At 42.2% G+C, this 19,446-nt stretch overlaps 1 protein-coding gene across 1 annotated transcript; it reads right to left on the minus strand.

The window, feature by feature from the left end:
* Nucleotides 1-348: 348 nt before the first annotated feature.
* tmem229b (transmembrane protein 229B) lies at nt 349-14,834 on the minus strand. The gene is made up of 2 exons (XM_035673444.1): nt 14,694-14,834; nt 349-4,274 (listed from the first exon to the last, which is right to left on the minus strand). Exon 2 carries the CDS (start codon nt 4,218-4,220, stop codon nt 3,639-3,641), a length of 582 nt encoding a protein of 193 aa, XP_035529337.1. The 5' UTR covers nt 4,221-4,274; nt 14,694-14,834; the 3' UTR covers nt 349-3,638.
* Between the last annotated feature and the right edge of the window lie 4,612 nt (nt 14,835-19,446).

Raw genomic sequence — 19,446 nt, forward strand, 5'->3', positions numbered from 1 at the left:
AGAGGAACATTTAGGGGATCATTAGCTCCTGTAGGGGCCGTGATTGTGCAAAATTTAATAGCATCTCTCAAGTAGTTGTTGAGTTATTTCAGTCTGGATCAAACCAACTGAGATTTGCATCCCTAGAGCCATGCTGCTATTGCATGAGTGGATTTTAACTAGAGTTTTAGGGGGAATATTTATAATATGGAATGTATTTCTCAGCTGGATCAATGTTGAATAATGTAAGAATAATATATAGGCAGAAATATATATATGCAGGCAGAAATGAAAATAGTTTCCAGACCACAGAAGACCACCAGAAGATTGTATGATCAAATAAATACATTTAATTTAAAGTGTAAAGTTTGATAAATCATACATGGAACATAATCAGTGATATACAGTACAGCCATTTTCACTAAAAACTTGTACATTTGAATGAAAAAATAAGCAACGATTACAGTACATGGGGCTAATAATCACTTGGATAAAATCGGTTTGGAGGAGAAATTGAAAAGTTTGGACATGCAGCCTCAAGGTAAAAATACCAGAGAATCAGTTCTGTTTGAACATACTTTACATGCACATACACATACAGAGAAGGGGTCTCTGTAAAACACACTATACACACTCACCCAATACTCCTTCTCTCACATATTGCAGAGAAACAAATACACACACACACACACACATTAATTTTGCATGTTCTTGTGATTTGTCTCATCAAAAGCAGTAGAATTGGGTAAAACTATTAGCTGCATACCAGTTCTCAAAATGTAGTTTAGTAGATTTTTTAAGAGAAAAAGGTGACGGCCTTGAGCTAGATAATCATTGCTGGGTCAGAAGCCTGTATTGCTTTTTAAGCCTGTTGATTCATGTTATTAAATTAAAACATACCAAAAATGAAATTCAAATAAAAAAAACCCCAGATATATCCTTCTGTTTTTTCCTTTTTTTATCCCAATAAAGGAATTCTTGATGTGTTTTTATTTCTTGTCCGAGCTTAGTAAAACGTTTGTGTTCCAGTTCTGCAGTTTTCCAATTTATCCACTAGGTGGCAGCAAGTTATGCGTCATGTGGAACAGCCTCCTGCCATTCACCCTGCGGACTCCAGGGAGACAGTCAGTAAGGGGGGAAAACACTGCATGCCACTGCAGCCACACTGATGAAGGTCACACCTCCTACGTAGTCCAGTAGTGTCGTGAAAACATGGATTTGAATCTGTTTTTTGCTTCTATTTTTTTTTTCAGTTAAAATGGGGAAAAGCTGAGTCCAACCACTGTCAGCACAAGCATTGTGACTGAGTCTACAACATAAATGGTCCTCCTGAGGAATACTTTTCCAGCGCTCAGGTTTCCATTTCACATCAATCCCCTGGTATCTTGGAATCACTGTAAACAGGGAAAGTGTCCGACCTGTTTTATGCTTAACGCAGTAGCACCAGTTCCACCGACTCAGGCTGAAAACATTACTGTCAGCTCCTGTATGCGTGAAGGTGAGAGTGCAGTCCTTGATCTTTCTACTTCCAGAGCAGATGATCCACGTGGAGAGTAACAACACCGGAGGAACAGAGCATTATTTTGTGTTTCCACCTGCTTCCTCATGTAAGACACGAGTGCTGTGACATTAAGACCATTAAAAAATCTAGTTACAGTTAATCTAATACTACCTGAACTGTTATAATTTGTTAGTTTTTGAGCATTTTAGACCTGTTTATATTATAGGTAAATGTGGATTATGTGTACTATAAATCATCCTACTTCTGCAGTCCGGTGCAACACCACAGATCATTAATGTTGAAAAGAAATGAGCAGCAAATTCTGATGCTGATTAATAAATTAATCACCATAATCTGCTGCATATTTCCTGCTCTTCACTGCACACACTCGTCAAATGAACCGTAGTGTAAATAAGAAAGATGGTGCGAAAACCTGGTGACGCGCTCTGAAGTGACAAAACTAGTGAATTTGACACTTTTGCAGTTGCTTCTTGTTCTGTGTCACTCAAAAACTAACAGGATATTCAGCAGTATTCAACAGACACTTTTTTTTTGAGGGATGTAAAGATACACTGCAAGACAGTTAAACCACAATACGAATATGTGAAGATTCAAAAAGGTTGAAAAATGAAATGAAATATGCATTGTTTTGCACAGTTTATACCTCAGAAATAAAGGATTCTATCATTTGATAAAGAAAATATAGTAGAAAATACATTTTGTAGATTTTATCTGAGAAATAAAGGAATCTTTTTCAGTCAAAATCATATCGTGAATCGCATCGAATCGTGAGTTGAGTGTATCGTTACATCCCTACACGCTTTTGATCGTGCAGCAGCAGCCATGGTCTCCCAGGTAAACTGTATGACTTGACAGGAGTTGCTACTGATTTCCACTGAATGAGAATCAAGAAATGAGGCTCATGCGACCCTGGCAGATCTGAGACGACATTAAACACAAAAAAATGGACATGCACACAGTGAGTCATGAGAAGGTTTTCTGAAAAACGGTAAAAAGGAAATTTTTCAAGAGGTTTGGTGCTTTATGCTCCTGCTCATGACTCATAATCATTTCCAACAGAAAAGCACCCCTGCTATTATTGTAAATAGACTTCATTTATTTAGCGTCTCACATTAGCCTACGCACACGCACACTCATTCATACAGCGATGGCGGGGGAAAGCAGCCATGCAAGGCCATGACCTGCTCACCAGGAGCAGTTTTAGGGGGGTTCGGTGTCTTGCTCAAGGACACTTCCGCATGCCGTCAGGAGGAGAAAACCGGGGGAATCAACCGTGATAACAAGTCGACCGGCTCTGCTGCCTGAGCTACTGTCCCCTTCACACACACACGAGCAGCAGACTGACTCAACAGACGTACAGTATGACTGCTGAGTGAGCTCTGTAAAAATGTATATTATATTGGAAGACAACTTTTTTCATGCATTTTTTTCCAGGCATTGTGGGTATTCACTAACTGCAGTAAAACATTCGTTATGATGTAGGCTGACACACGGAGCATTGCCTCAGGGTGGTCGGTATGTTCTTAAAGAGCTTTTTGTGGCTACATTACTACAGTACTTTGAGTAATACTAAAGGACAATATGTACATTTTAAAAAGAACATGTTACAGCTGTAGCTACTTTTTATTATGACTTCTATGCAGCAAGCATTCTGCTCTCAGATAGACTGATGTTACCCTGAAGAACAGAAATATTGTTCTTGAATTTGTTCCTTCGCAAGATGATAACACTAATTTTCGCAACAGTATTTTTTATTATTATTTTTTTTTAATCCCGAGTTCTTTGCAGTCTCTGGGAGAGGAGATATCCTGATCTCCTTAAGGTCAATCCCACATGGAAATGGGTGGGTACGTTATGAGATGCAGCAAACACAGCAGCATGGAGTTATTGTGCCTCTGTTGACAGTAGAGAGCACAGTGAGTGATTCTGGGCATTTGAAGTCCCAGTTAGGTTTTTGTTTTTCTGGCTGTTCTGATACTCTGTACACCTCTGCACACCAGCCCAGTCTACAGAGCTGTCTGTTTTCTTCCCCCATAGAGTTAAAGGGGGAGGACTGCTTATGAAAAGTGGCTGAGGAGGGTAGAAGAGGTGTAGCAGGGCGATTGGGCTGGTTTCAGATTGTGTCCTTCCTTTTTATTCATTCTCCCTTTAGGTAGCCGTTAGCATCATTTCCCATCCCTCTGCTCCTCTCTCTCCCCCTCACACCAGCCCCTACTCCGCCGCCGGCATCCGACCAATGGTTTGACCAACCGTCCTCGGGCCCCTCGTGGAAGCGCAGCCGCAGAGTGTTGCGGATGACCAAGCGCTCCACAATGAAGGATGCGCAGAACCACGGCACGGCGTACTCGGCCGTGATCAGTCCCTTGAAGTTGTAGCGGAACTCGGAGTAGTCCCAGGGGCAGGCGTTGAACTGGCTCAGCAGCAGCCCCGTGCCAAACTCCCACAGGTACGTCCATAAAGTGTAGATGATGCAGCGCAACAACACCGGGCAGCGGCCGCGCAGCTTCAGGTACATCTGTTCCACGATGAGGATGCAGGTGCCGTAGATGAAGAGCGCCCACACGCTGGTCACACCGGGGAATTTCCAGTTGCAGTTGACCACAAACTCCCAGGCGGCTGTGAACATGACCTCGCAGAAGTAGCCATGGATGGCGTAGAGGTACCAGCGTGACAGCGCGGTCAGAGGTACAGGAGCTTCTGGGGTTTCCAAAGTCACCATCCTTCCTCTTGCTTTTCACGTAAATCTTTTATCTGTGCTGATGAGATCTCAGGTCTGAGGGGAAAGGAGAAAAAGAAAAGGTGTAAGAGACAATATGGTACAATCAACTCAAATCAAACCTCGTTTTTGATGCATTCTTCCTGCAATAGCCATTTAATGTGTTTACATTCAGCGATCACCTCTCTATACAGTAGTTTTTATTTTTAGTGGCTGAGTCCGCCATTTCCATACAAGGGATTCACAGGAAACAATGCAGCATTTAATCAGCATTAGCATCTCATTGATATCATACATCCTGCTGCTTCACATTTAAAGTGTTCATATGGCAAAACATAGGGTGACTTTTATTGTGAAGAAGCCCCAGGAAAGGCAGTGTAACCGTGATCATTCATCTAAATATTTTTGAAAGCGGATAAGTTTTAAATACTGCTACTAGAAAAAAAGCCACAGAGAGCTATTAGGTGAAAAGCTGCAGGCGACACTCTGCACAACTCCAACTCCTCAGCAAGTAACCAACTCCTTTTACTGCATCCTGCTGTTGTGTGGAAAACTGTGCACAGCATGAAATCATCAGGCTTGTTTTTGACAAAATGGAAAGAAGCGGATTATTGACCGACTTATTTATTAAAACAGCATGAGTTTGTTTGGATGCACTGTCAGAAATGACAGATAAAATGGTACTTTCAGGTCAGTCAGTATTCAGTCTTAATGAATGTATTTAATTAGTACTGGTGCCAGGAAGACGTGACTGCAAAAGGCTTTGCCTTGACAAACACACTGTTCCATGGGCAGATATCTTCAAGAACACAAAGCAAGGTTAAGAGACAGAGCGACGTGTATGGTTCCTTCTTAGCTAGCTTCTTCTGTCCTGAACACTACATCCAACAGTCTCCGAAACGAAGTACTATTCAGCAAGACATTAAGACAACTAAACAGTCCTCACACGTCAGATAGGGTATAGAGGTCTCAGTGAGCCCTTCGGGTTGCACACACGTTTTACACCACAAGATACACAGGTTGCTGACTAAGCAGCTCCTCTGTGAGTGCTTGCTGTAGGTTTGGTGTTATCACCAGTAACCACAAGCATTAAGGACAAGTTCAATTAAGGACAAGGCAATGAAACACTTGGTTGACATCGGAAAAGATGAAATTAGAGACGGCAGGACTGCAGAGCACTTATACTCTATGGCCTTCCATCAGTTGATACTATTTACTGACAGACTGAGGGGGTTTCTTATGTAAGGTATAGCTTTATCATCTGACTGCTTACATCATGTGCTCTTTTTCCAAATCCCGCGGCTTGACGCACATAGGCTTTGGTATCAGGTGTCAGGAGGCCCACGCAGGGTTGGATGCTTCCTCTACTCTATTTATCACACCGCATGTCTAATAAAAAACACTGAAGGCAAACAGCCTCATACCGAGGAGTTCAAAGACCACATAGTTGAGAAGGCCACAGAGTATATATCTTCTACTATACAATGCCTCCAGAGGAAACCGTGTCATAACAGCAACCATTATACAATGGATCATAACCGCTCTATAAAATACAAGCTCACAGAGAGGTTAGGAGTACAAAAGCCTGTTTGAAGAACAAAAGCCGATTTTTTATTTTTTTTTGGCTCTTTTTGTCTTCAAAGGCTGGCTGGGACCCAGAGTGGGCCCATGGGGATTAGCACATTTCTCCCAAACAAGAAACAAGGGTTTCATGCGAGGAACTGGGCCAGAGCGATGGACCAACTGACCTCCCTAAACCCTTTATACCATCTTTTCACTGCCTGCCTGGGAAACGCTCCTTCTCCACTCATCTATTCAAAACGGGCCACCATCAAACGGTATTTTGCAAAAGATTTTGAGTATAATGCTTTAACCTGCTAAGAGAGGTAGATGCAGTAAAATGGATAGTATAATGTTTACGGCATCAGAACATTACAGATAAGATTATTTACTTGTTGTAATAATAAAGCTGAATTGACTTTTCTTTCACTTTTGTGTTAAAAAAACCTCAATCACATAATCATCAATACAAGATCGTTTAAAGGAATACTTTAGAAATTTAACAAAATCCACCTCGCAGCACCTCTAAAGTTCATTAATTAACATGTTACATTTGTTTAATCTGTACAAAAACGATGACAACGAGGCTTCGGGAAGTCACATAACCGCCTGTAAAAGTGCAACTTGTCATTTTCACTCTAATGTGTTAATTTTAAATTTGTTAAATCCAGGCTCGCCCTTTGTGCTAAGTGAAGCTAACTAGCTGTTGCCTGTAGCCTTATATTTAACAGATATGAAGTGTTTAATCTAAAGAAATTAATTAAATCTAAAGGTCCAGTGTGTAACATTTAGGAGGATCTACTGAAAGGAATGGAATATAACATAGGTAGGTTTACATTAATGTATAATCTGAATCATCTGAATATAAGACTCCTTATGTTACCTCAGAATGAGTCTTTATAGACGCAGAGGGCCTTCTATGGGGTCCGCCATGTTGAACCGCCATGTTTCTATAGTAGTCCAGAAGGTACAAACCAAACACTGGCTCTACATGAGGGCTGTTTGTTCGAGCGTTTCTCCCTTGTGCTTGGAAGAGTAGGGTGAAGCATGCGATCTGCAACTACACCGCTAGATGCCACTAAATCCTACACACTGGTCCTTTAATAATCAAATGAATCTCCCCATCTAACTCACAGAAAACAAGCAAATTAACATATTTCCCAACCCCATCTCTCACCCAAGAATCACATGCCTTCATTCTCCTCATCCACTTTACTCTCCTCTCCCTTTTTTCACAACTCCCCCCCCCCCTGTTCTTTTTTCCCTTCGCCCGCACAGACACCATTTGTTCAGCACTCACATGCCCACTAAGCTGCTTATGATGAAAAATTTGGAATGCAATATTCAGGCATGTAAGACTCGACCTCCTGCCAAAAACGCCCTAAAGATACACACAAAGGTAGAAGAAGAGATTTAAGAAGAATCGGTATGTGTTAATTGTATATTTAAAGTCTGGATGTACGGTTTTTTTTTGGTCTTTTCTTTAGATGCAGGATGAACGGGTATTTCAGGAGAGGTAAAGTTAGGTCAACTTGAGATTTCAGTAGCTTTATGTAGCAAGAACTCCTTTTTAAGATTTAGTGTGTAAAGATTTCTGTTTTTACCGATGTTCAGTAGCCATAAATCTTGTATTTCATGGCCTCAACGGCTCCTGTCTATATCAGAGACTCAAGGATCATCACAATGACTGCTTATAAAATTTGGCTACCTTTCCAAGCTTGACGTTTTACATTGTCAACACAACAGATTACACTAGAAATCCCTGAGATTGTTTACTGAGCAAAGGGCAGATTTGTTAATGTCACGGAACAGGAAGACACTGTCATGTAACAGAACAAACAGGTTTCTGAGAGGCAGATGAAAAGAGTGAATGAATGGTCAATTTCTATACATTTATTGTTTAATAAAGGGGACATGGGGAAGGCGAAACTAAAGAGCAACATCCTCTTTGATAAAGATATGAATGAGGTCTGAAATGTGATCTTACAGCACAGAAACAAACACAAGCAGTTAGCAGACTTTATCAGGTATGTTTGTGGTTGCTACGTGGCAGAGGTGTGGACTTGAGTCAGACTTGAGTCACAAACTTTAAACTCAACTTGACAAAGTCAGAAGAGACTTGCAACTCGACGATTTTTAAAAGTGTTCCATGAATCAATTCATAACCCTTCATTTCCTGAATCAGCTAATGTTCACACTATGCATTCCCAGCAAGTCGATACTCAGATCCCCAGATACACTTTGTGTGAATCGATTCAACAGCATCCAATCAGCTTTAAGGAGAGAACCACGAAGAACTAATGTTGCATTACTGAGCATCATTTGGAAGAAATGATACGATTAGATTTCATACATTTTGTAGTGCTTGTCTGGTGAATAGTGCTCTATGTAGTCCCCTCCAGGGATTTTCCAATTGCAACAAATTTAACACAAATTCAAAACCAATCCTTGTTAATTCTGCACAAAACGTTGATCCATACATCACCAAACTCACTTTGTCTAGCTGCAGACACATCTCATATTAACCTCGCCTTCTTGGTAACGTTACTTTGAACACTCCAAACAGCCTGATTTTATTCTCACTGGAACAAACTGCTTTGAATTTTTTAATGAATTATACAAGTAATACAAGATAAAAATAAAATTTTTGCATTTTTCACTTTCGAGTTTAATGCAAAATGCAAAATGCCAAAAAACATCACAAGAATTATCATTCTTTAGTTAAGCTGCCATTAAATCTGCTATTTTAGCACTTGGAACTCGAGTGCAAAACAATGACTTGGTCCCACCTCTGCTAAGCGGTTAGCATAACTGCTAACTAACTGTGACAGTCACTTCCAAGTAGACACTAACGCTGCATTCATTGGCAAAATTGGAAGAACCAGAAAACATTAAGTAGCCGAGCCACACCTGATAAATGTCTATGTCAATATTGTACTACTTTTTTTAATAGCGTTTCATTAACAAGTAAAACCACATTCCAGTGAATTGACTGTATTAGTGTTATATTCCCTTGTATCAGTGCAACTGATGATGGCTTTACAGCCATTTTGGAACAGGTTTGTTGACACTTCTATAGCTCTTTTCTTTATCTTGTTTATTGAATATAAAAGTCATTAAATTGAGTGTTAACATTGGACACTCTAGATACATTGTTACCTCCCTTCTTTTTGTAAGTATTTTTGGGCCTTTATGCTTTTACTAGATAGACAGTAGGTAGCTGACAGGGGAAAGAGATTGGGGATGACATAAAACAAAAGTCCCTCGCTGCACTCAAACCGGGGTTGTTGTGATTACATGGTCAGCGTCTTAAAACCCTAAGCCGCCAGGGCGCCCCCGCTTACCCTTTCCGTGTGTGTATTTAGGCATATTTATTGACTTGTTGCCTCAGTATGACACTGTTCACACACTGGGTCTTATTTGATTCTGCTGCTGTTGTTGTTGTTGCAGCTGTTGTAGGATATCGCCCACCAACCCACCACCCCATCAGCTCTCCCATCAGCCCAAAGTATTGATCGGCAAGGTTCCTGCCAGCTCTTACTGTGGCGACCCGCTTCGCCATTGCACTCTATTGAACCCCGCTACGGGACATCACAGTGTGATGGTGATGGTGTAAACCTCCCAATGACCATGGGGAGACACAATGCAGGCAGGGGGCTGTCTGAACCGAAAGGAAGGGAAGTCTAACCACGGAGCACTGGAGGTTTGTCTGAGGACACCGAGGGAAGACGCCTACTGAGTCCGTGCTTTTAAATGAAAAAGAAAATAAAATGTGCAAGAACAAGCTTTGAACTGGTTGTAACAAGGCAAGTCTGTCAGTTTGACACTCCTCTGACAGCAGGTAAACAAAGACGAGCATAAAGAAAACACCAATGCAGGAGTCAGTCAAGGTTGAATGTAAAAAAAAACAAACAAAGATGTGCCGACAGCATGCTGACAGCTGTGAACTCTGACATTGTGATTACATCAGAATCCAAACCCATTGCTGACCTCTTATGACGACATAATCCCCGTTCATGTACTCTCGCTCTGTGGCTCTGGCTGTGGTCCAGCATCCCAGGCCTATGCAGACTTTTGGAAGGTCACTTTGGGAGGCTGCCGTGTAGCGTATAGAAACCAGCAGTATCCAATGCAGTTAAGTGCCAGTGACCAAGGTGACCTAACCACGCTTCATCACCAGTGATGGACATGTGCATGTAGTTGCACTTCTCGCTGCTTTAGGGCTAATATTTCTAGTTTTGTACCTTGTTTTACTGACACTACAGAACTGAAACAATTGGATTCTTTATGATAGCTGACTAATAAGCAACAATTCTGCTAAATGATTCATTGTTTTAGTAATTTATCCATCAAAAATGCTAAATATGTACAGGCTCCTGCTTCTAAAATGTGAGGATTTGTATCTTTTCTCTGTTTTATATCAATTTAAATTTGCGTTTTGAGGGACAAAACAAGCAATATAAATAAATTAAATCTCCAAATGTTATCAGTAATTAAAGAAATAATGTATGTGTGCTTCTAACCAGAAAGCTGACGCTGCAGATACACAGTACAACTGTAGTAAGACAGGTTTACAGCTCGCTTAGTCAGCACTAATTGATCCTGATCAAATTAGGGTCTTTGAGGAGCGACTGATCGAGTGAATGACGAAAGGTGTGTGCGTTAATTGAGGGGGAAAGACGGACAGGATGAGGGTTGGGAGGTGGGGGAGCAAGGCAGCACAAATAACAAAATGGATCCCGATCAATCAAACAGACAGGTCAATTACCCCTGAAACAGCAAGCTGGCTCTGACCCTATAACCAGCATCACATGTCTCCTTCTGCATCTGGAGCAAACTGAGTATAAGACTGAAATATCCCAACTGGCCAACTGAGGCACAAAGTTGGAGATTCATAAAGTTAAAAAAATTTGTCAGACGCAACCCTCCCTAAGTTCTGACGTTAGAAAGGTGCGTGGGGTCAACACAGAGGTCATCGGTCCCAGCAGGGAGGTTCGGGCCCCCTTCTTGCAATGTGGTTGGAAGACAAGATCCAACACAACCTCATCGGCTTGACATGATACACAGAGATAGCGGATACCTTCAACAAAGCAATACGCAAGTATGTGTGCTGGACAAAGGAGTTGATACTGAATAAGTACACAACTACTTATTCTACTTCCTGCCTTCTCAGCCATCGCAGGGTTTCAAACTTAAAATCCAGAACTTCCCCCTGAGACACATAAAGTAAATCTGAGTATTGCAAACAAGTACGGCTTCTGATAGAGCTGGAGAGACGCCATGAGGGCTGAGACTAAAAGCCTGCACAGGCAACAGAGGCTCATATAACTTTATAGTAGGCATCCTTTCTATATCCGCAAGGTGAAAGCCCCGAACAAAACAAGCAGAGTGGTGGGGGAGGAGGACTCTACGTAAATAAAGTGGTAGGAGCTGCACTCTGAAAGGTTCATATCCAAAAAGCCTATATTGATTTGGAAGAAATAAAATCCAAGGTCACCTGAGGTTCGTAACTCTTTATCCCTAACGCTGTATAGGAGATGTTAACATTTTTATATTACATTATAACCTTTAAAAAGATCCTATTACTACTCCTGGTTAATGGTGCTTTCAGATACTGAATATATTAAACCAATCAGGTATCAGTCGGACTCTGTACTCAGTCACTGTCGTTAGGAAATTGACTAAATGTAACAGAGGTGGGAAAGAAATCAATATAATATCAATAATGTGATCAAAGATTTAAAATCTCCCGGGATTTGGTTATCGTAAGGTTGAAATATGTGTTAAAATTTGTATTCAAGGCTGAGTTTCATTTAAATTATATAGTTTTCTGAATGTATCGCAGTGTTTTAGCTTCATAAAATGAGCAGTGAATCATTCTACACTCGGTGTGTCAAGGTGGTCTTGACTACATCACTGCAGTGAGGTGAGAGTTTGGTATCACATGGGAACTCAGTACCAGCCAATATCCTGACTACAGGTATCGAGATGGAGAGGGAAAAAAGTACAACTCCAGTTTCTTGTGCAAGCATACAGGCCTGGATAAGCTGGAAAAGAAGTGGTTCGGACAACATGTTGAGGGAGGGGGGTTTCGGAAACTACTCGTCCTGCTGACTTGCAGTCGTCCTGATGAAGCCTATACTGGCAGCTTAAGGTGTCACATTCTGCAGATGTTGGGTATCAAGTTTGGGAAATGAAACCTCTTGATTGTCACATTACACAGATGGATGGTACAGCGTGGAGTCTGTTCTCTCTTCAATATGGGTCCTTGTTTTTGGGATCAGGAGCACACTGTGTTACAACCTAGTCTGACTTGCACTTCTTCTTCTCTGTAACATACTCTCTCTCTCTCTCTTTCTCATATGTCTCTTAATCACCCAATAAATACCCACAAAATTACCTTTAAACAAACTGACCTTTACAGTTCAAACCTCCTCTCTCATCCCCCTTTTACTCCATCACACAGTCATTACAGCTCTGCAGTTTAATGAAAGACCCTAAGACATCGTAGCTAAGCCCTCTGTCCTGAATAGCATGTGGGTCATGCCCCATAGATTAGAAATCTTGGAGCAGCTACAGAGAAAGCAGGAGATTTACTGACATGGTCATCATGGTGCTGTGGAAAGTAATGCCTCTAATGGAGGGATGCATGCGCATGTTAATCTGTTATCAGACAAAGAAGCTTTATAATCAATCACTGACAGTGGATAATTGATGCTGGGTGCTCTGCGAAGGTTTAAGGGACAAAGATCTTTGAAAAACAAAAGAGGTTTTGAGCCAAACTGTCACCTGCTTTGAACAAAGGGATATATTTAGGATGCTATTTAGTATTTAACCAAAAGTCAAATGGGCCCATTAGAGGGAAGATGATGCAGAGATCTCCACTTTCTCCAAATGACCTCAAACATGGCATTTCCATACAGCATTTTCCTGGCAATTATTAGCTACTATACTCTATTATATATAGTATATTATCTATCTATATATATATATACTATATATATATGCTTGCATTGGCTGTGCATGTCAATATCGATATATATCTGTAATAAGCTCATATAGGTTTGGGAATGTAACTTTCTCCCCTTCAACAATGACTATCCTGCTATATGTCTTCAGTTCATGTACAAACAAGTCTTTTAACAACAGTGGTTCCCAACCTGGGGGTCGCCAAAGCTTCATGGGGGGGTCACGAGGACTTCTTGATTTTAAGGGGTGTTAGGAAATTTAAAAATAAATACAGAGTAGGTTCATATCTCAGCATTGAGGTTGACTTCTGTGAAGTAAAATAAATTGTCTAATAGAACAATGGCCAAGGACAAGAAAACACTATAATTTGTGGAAAAAAGAAGCATATTAAGTCTGTATGATTAAAAAATATTTTAAAAATACAGAATACCAAATCACTCGTTTTAACACAAACTTCTTGCAGTTACTGAGTGGGTTAATTGTACAGTTTTTAGAATATAACATGAAATATCCATAAAATATGTCACCTTATCAGGATATGTAAGTTTAATAAATGATAGAAAAGAAGTCCCTTAAGGAAAAGGGTGTTGGGAACCACTGTTTGAACAACAATAAATCCTTTAAACAGAGCTAAAAGTTGCAGGTGTTGCGTTAACTTACTGATTTAAGAGCATTCAGACAATAATATCATGCAACTACTTAGCCTAGGAGAAAAGAAAGTGAACAAAATCATTCAAATTGTGAGAGATTTGTGATCTCTGCCTCTTATTCTCACTCTCACACAGCAACATTTCGTCTCCTCAGCAATGACCATTTATGTGCCTTTAACCTCCAAGTGGGAATTCCCAGCATACCTTAAATGGTCTGTTAAAATAAGAAGCTGTGACTGACAAGCCTGCATACTGACAGGCAGTAGGCTTGAACTAAACACTTGAATAATTTACACCACACAGCTGAGCTGGGCTGTATTAAAACCAGTGCTTCTTCTGTCATTGGGGTCATTTTAGGATTCCTTAATTTGAAGGCATGGTGGGTATAAATAAGATGGTCAATACAGGCAGTGTAAGGCTGAGGGGGGATATATAGGCAACGGAGGCAGCAGCAGGGATTATCTCACCCCCTAAACTGAACTGCAGGCCCTTATATGGGATAAATCGATGAGGGATTTTAGGACCTATAGCCACATAAAGCACCATTTATTTGATTTATTTTCTGCATCCATATAATGTGAATGTGACCAATGCTTGCTGAAGACGTGTAATCACTACAGGCATGAATCGGCTCTGTAGATAAACTCACAAGGGTTGTAATTACGCTAGATGGACCAAAGTCATCTTATTCTGTGACTGTGGAGCCAGTGCGCAGGCCCGGCTGCTGGGACTCCGCTGCAGCATCACGCGTCCTTCCCACTGTGCAGTGCGGTACGAGTATCCACACACATAATACTAATAATATAATTTAAAAAGAACCCACTTTTACCCTTAGAAAAGCATCACTGACATCCAAAATAGACACACAGGCTACCGCTGGAGTCTCCTTTCTGAGCTTACATCGCCAGTCTTATCCATATTTGAACAGGTGTATTGACAGCACAACTCTTGCTTTTAAATAATCATTTTAAAAAAGCAGAATTAAGAGGAATGCATGCTGTTTTTAACCAAAATCTGCAGCTATTTTATGTGCATGAATTACATTTGTGATCTAGTTGTTTGCCAACTTGCATGCAAACACTCATGTAGGATATCCGGACGTGTTTTTTTTGTTTTTTATAGCGATCTGTGTTTAGGTAAAACATATATAAAATAAACATATTTCATCGGTCAAAAGCGCCACAAACACGTATGTTATTATCATGATCAGCCATGCTTCCTAAATCCTAACATGTTTGGCTACATGTCGCCGAGCAGTCGGATATGAATCATCCTCAGTGCAGGTTTTTTTTTGTACCTTCAGATTGAGCTCTGCGGTGTCTCCCTCAGCACACAGGCCGGCGGATCAGACACATCACCCGGATAGGTTGTCCAGGATGTCGCGGTGGCCCCGTCCTGCGGCTTCTTCCTCCACCTTGCCTCTGCTCTCCGACTGGAAATTGACACATTTGACTTTACTGCAGCAGCAGCAGCAGCAGCACATGCTCAGACAGACTCACGCACCTCTTGCATCTCTCTGGTTAACCATTTGTTCACCAGAGCTCAGCGTCAACTTAAAGCTGCAGTAGGTGGCTATCATTTTTTTGTCATATTTGCAGAATTGTTCACTATATCCTGATAAAAGAACATGAGATAGATAATCTGTGAAAAAATGAGGTTGCTCTGGCTCCTTTTAATGTTCCTTATGGTAGTTAAAAGAATCCACCGCCCGAATAAAATCAACCAATCAGAGCTGAAAGAGATATAAAGAGGATTCAGGTTGGAGGCTTGAAGATAGTTGATTGTTGAGTATGTATTATTTGTCTTCCCGGGAAATAAGACTCACAATAAACTTAATCTTTCTTGGCTCTGATTGGTTGTTCGGGTCCCGGTGGACGCTTGCAGATGCCGTTAACAGCACTCGGAGGAGTTGGGGGAACCTGATTTTTGCCAGATTATCTGTCTCATGTTCTACTGTCAGGATGTAGTGAATGTTTCAGCAATATGATTAAAAATATGTTTTATAAAACTTACCTGCTGCAGCTTTAACTTTTAAGCCAATTGAAAGCCTTCTTGGTCCGACAGTGTGGATCCAGGTTTAAATTAAACACATACGCTTTACTTTAACCCCATTATGTAGTCCTATAAGCTTTAATATAAGGATATTTATAAGATACATTACATACAACCACCAAGCAGGTAGCTAGTTTAGCTTAGCATAAAGACTGGAAACAGGGAAACAGCTAGCCTCTGTTCCAAAATAACAAAATCCACCTACAAGCACCTTTAAAGCTTTCTAATAAACACCTTAACAAATATCTTTTCTGTCTAACATACAATAACCAAAATTGAAAAAATTGAGAATTTGTTGGTTTTAGGGACCGTATATGTGCCTTGCTTTCCCTCTATCCCACTAAATAAAGGAAGTAGATAAGTAGTAAAAACAGCCAAACTTGTCATACTAACAGGCAGACTAGCTAGTTTATGTTATATTTAAATTAGTCAAACTGTAAAATAGTTTAATATATTGCTTTAATGGTAATTATTAACAAATGGTTGCTGAAAGAACACATTTTGTTTGCTGAATCTGTGTTTTCCTCTCGTATTCCCTGTTAACCTAAGTTAACCTTTAAACCCTTATTTTCCTCGACATAAGCTTTACTGTCTGCCTTTGTAGGAAAGTATCTTATGAACTATTAACCAAATCTTAATATGGTGTCTATAAAAAGCTTAATGGGCTCTGAAACTAACTTGAATTTCTAACTAAAATATATTTTATATATTTTTATAATTATCAGAAAACACCCTTATTTATTCCTGTTCAAACACTTTTTTGTGAATGTTTCATGTTGTTTTCTCACACTTGTGATACCTTTGTAGTAATCTTGTTTATTGCCACTGGGCTTCCAGTGGGGGATGAATATTTTAGGAGTCTGAAGAAGTGTGAACCCTCACACATATCCAGTGACACAAGAAGAGGTGACGCCTGCACCAATAATAATAGTCTCTTTCCCTTTACATGTTCGTGTTAAATAAAGAGCCGTGAGTGGAGTTTGTTAGGTGTGCAGCAGCCTGAAGCCCCGAATATCGCCGTCAGTGTCAGAAACGTGAATGACGTCAGTCTCAAAGAAGGTCAGGTGGTTTAGTCACATGCAGTGGCTGCTGTAATGTAAACCAGTGCTTGTAAGGACTTGCCATCAGTTATTGGAGGAACTTGGCGTACTTTGGCTCAAAACTAACGTAATGCCTTCCTTTTAACTCGTTCTTGCACTGTAAGAGACGCCTTTCTCCATTTTATATTCTAATTCTATTCTAAACACTTTTTGTTTGTTTTGAAGGATGTCAGTATCCACTAAGACAAACTTTTAAGGCCTCGACTGCAGATATTCAGTTAGATTTCCAGATGTTCTTCCACAGGAGTGTAGAAACTCTGTTGAGCCGTGCAGTGTTGATGATTCCCAACACTTGACAGACGCTTTATTTTGTAAAATTACAACTTAAACGTCACTAAATCAATCATAGAGAGAGACAGTGATTCCAACTTTCTCGCTAGTTTTAGCAACTTTATTTCTCAAAAGTGATGGGTGGCAGTAGCTCAGTGTGTAGGCACTTTGCATGGGAAACGGAGGGTCACCGGTTCAAATCCCACAGACCACAATATGGAGTGTGGACTGGTAGCTGGAGAGGTGCCAGTTTCACCCCCTGTGCACTGCTGATTGAGCAAGCAAACTAACCAAGAATAATGGCTCAGAGCGCTTAGTTAACCGTGGCAAGGCCATCAATCCACCATCGTTTCCCTGTGGCATGTCACAAACATAGAAGTGCACTTTCAGCCCGCTCTTGTGTAAGAATCTAACAAAAGAGGTGAAAAGAAGAAAGTTTCCTCTCTATCGCCAACCCCGTGTACGCGGGAGTTCCAAGCGGAACGCCATACAACGCCCCACGCGCCCGAGCCCCTCGCGGGCCCGGGTCTCTCTCCTCTGCCCTCCTGGCTGAATCGTGAGCAGCGTCAGTTCTCGCACTCCAGCGCGGTGCTCCACTAGCTTGATTCTACCACCCGCCAAAGTCAGGTCTCCTTGGCGCTTGACCAACTGCCGCCCCTCCAGACCCCTTGTTCTAACCTTCTCGTTACAGCCACAACCCCCTATACCAACCCCAGCCTTCTCTCGTGCGTGGATCTCACTGCGACACACCCCACCAAGTAGATGTGCGCAATGCTAAACGTTTCTCGACCTTTCTGCCAGCGTCATACCACTCGAAAAAGTTCTGCACACGTGATGCACCCTTTATGGAGCCACAGAAGCTTACAACCCGACATAGAAACAAGCTAAACCCACCTGTCGATCCCCCAACCACACCCACGGTGCTCTTAAAAATTTGTTTCCTCACATCGACAGCAGTAGCCGAATTACACCGAGGACAGTCTCCACGACAATCATAACGTGGGCGACCGAGCTCCGACGAGTTGCACCATTCCACGTGAGGAAGCTTAGCTGATATCGTTTCGCACATGGGAAAAACATTACGGGTACACCTAGATAATTGGTAGCATCTCCGTGTGCTGTAAGTGAGAGTAAGTTATATGTGAGACTTAGCATCGTAATTCTGCAGGCACAGCGTCATAAGCCCCCCCTGAGGCTTCGCCTTCACACTCCCCCCGCGTTCGACTCTCGCACCAGCTCCCCTGCGTCGTGGCTAGCCAGCCATATTCGAGAGCCAGAAGTAACGACACGGCGCGCACGCTGCGGACCCCCGTCCTCCTCTGCTCAGGCCTATCCTGTAGTCTGGGGCAGTCTAGGATTGACTTAGCAGCAGCTAGCGGTAGCTGCACACGATTAAGTCTGATAACTCCTTAGTCGAATACTTGAAGTTTATTACTATGCCCTACCGCATGCTGTGCATACACATCTTCTCCGTCAAGTTCCCTATATCGAATAACAACACCCTTCCTTAGAACACTTAAGACAAAAAACGCTTCCTTTCCTCCGCTCCACTGCTTGTTCGCACCAGGATGCGACCAGCTACCTCACCTTTGTTAGAGTTGGCGGACCGGAGAATATGGCACTGCACCTATGCTCCATGCTCCGGGCTCCGCCAGGATGCCTGCTCGATCACTGCGCGTCCCTTTCAACGATCGAGAACGCCCCACGCTAACATTCTTACGCAGCAGTCTCAACGAATATAATCATCTCCCCTATCGCAACTGAGCATCAGCTGCTACTCGCAGCCACCGTTACTCTGCTCTGCCCTTGTTTCGGGCTCGTATTACACACTCTTTGTCCGTTGCATCAACTGCCAACTTTAACCAGTGAACCCACCTGCAGCGAAATTCGAAGACCAGGTGGCCCGTGGATGAAGGACCAGTAGTAGGCGAGTATGTGGATTTCACCCTCTTCTGTGATAGACGCAGTGAGATAGACGCGGCTCTTCTAGCACCAGTGGAGACCTAATAACCACCAGTCCTATTCCACTATTAACCGACAAGACTAGGCTGTACATGGTTGCGCGCCTGGCATGTCGGCACGCATGTGTCCCCCAGCCCTCGCGGCTTAACATATGCGAATTGACTCAAACTGCGTCTATGGTCCATGATTCGCATATACCGTGTTACCACCGCAGACGCTATCGACTATATCGACGCCTGCGACTTCATTTCTGATCGTGTATTCGTTAAGGAGCGGGCAACCACAGCCGACGCGCCCCGATAGACACTGGGCACTGACCCCACTCTCCGCGTGTGCACTTTGAACTACGATGCATTGTAAGAGAGCTCGTGTATTCTTAACGCGCTCATTCCTAACACCAGACGTTTATCGGACGCAGCCACCCGTCGTGTCGCTAGCCCACGCCCCCCTCACCACCTAGATCACCGTGAACCACATACCTTACCCAGCACAGCTTCCTCGCACTCTCCACAGCACGTCTCCCTAAGCACGCAGAGGCTGGTCCCTCACCTCAGCATCAATTACGTTGCCTAGCAACTGCGCCCAGGCACACGACCCTACCCATATCGCCCGACGCTTGTAGCACCTGAAATCTGAATTTACCCCTAACTCCTGGACCCTATTAAT

This window comes from Morone saxatilis, unplaced genomic scaffold, assembly GCF_004916995.1.
Source record: "Morone saxatilis isolate NCDOM2014 unplaced genomic scaffold, NCSU_SB_2.0 Contig3, whole genome shotgun sequence".
NCBI lineage: Eukaryota > Metazoa > Chordata > Actinopteri > Moronidae > Morone > Morone saxatilis.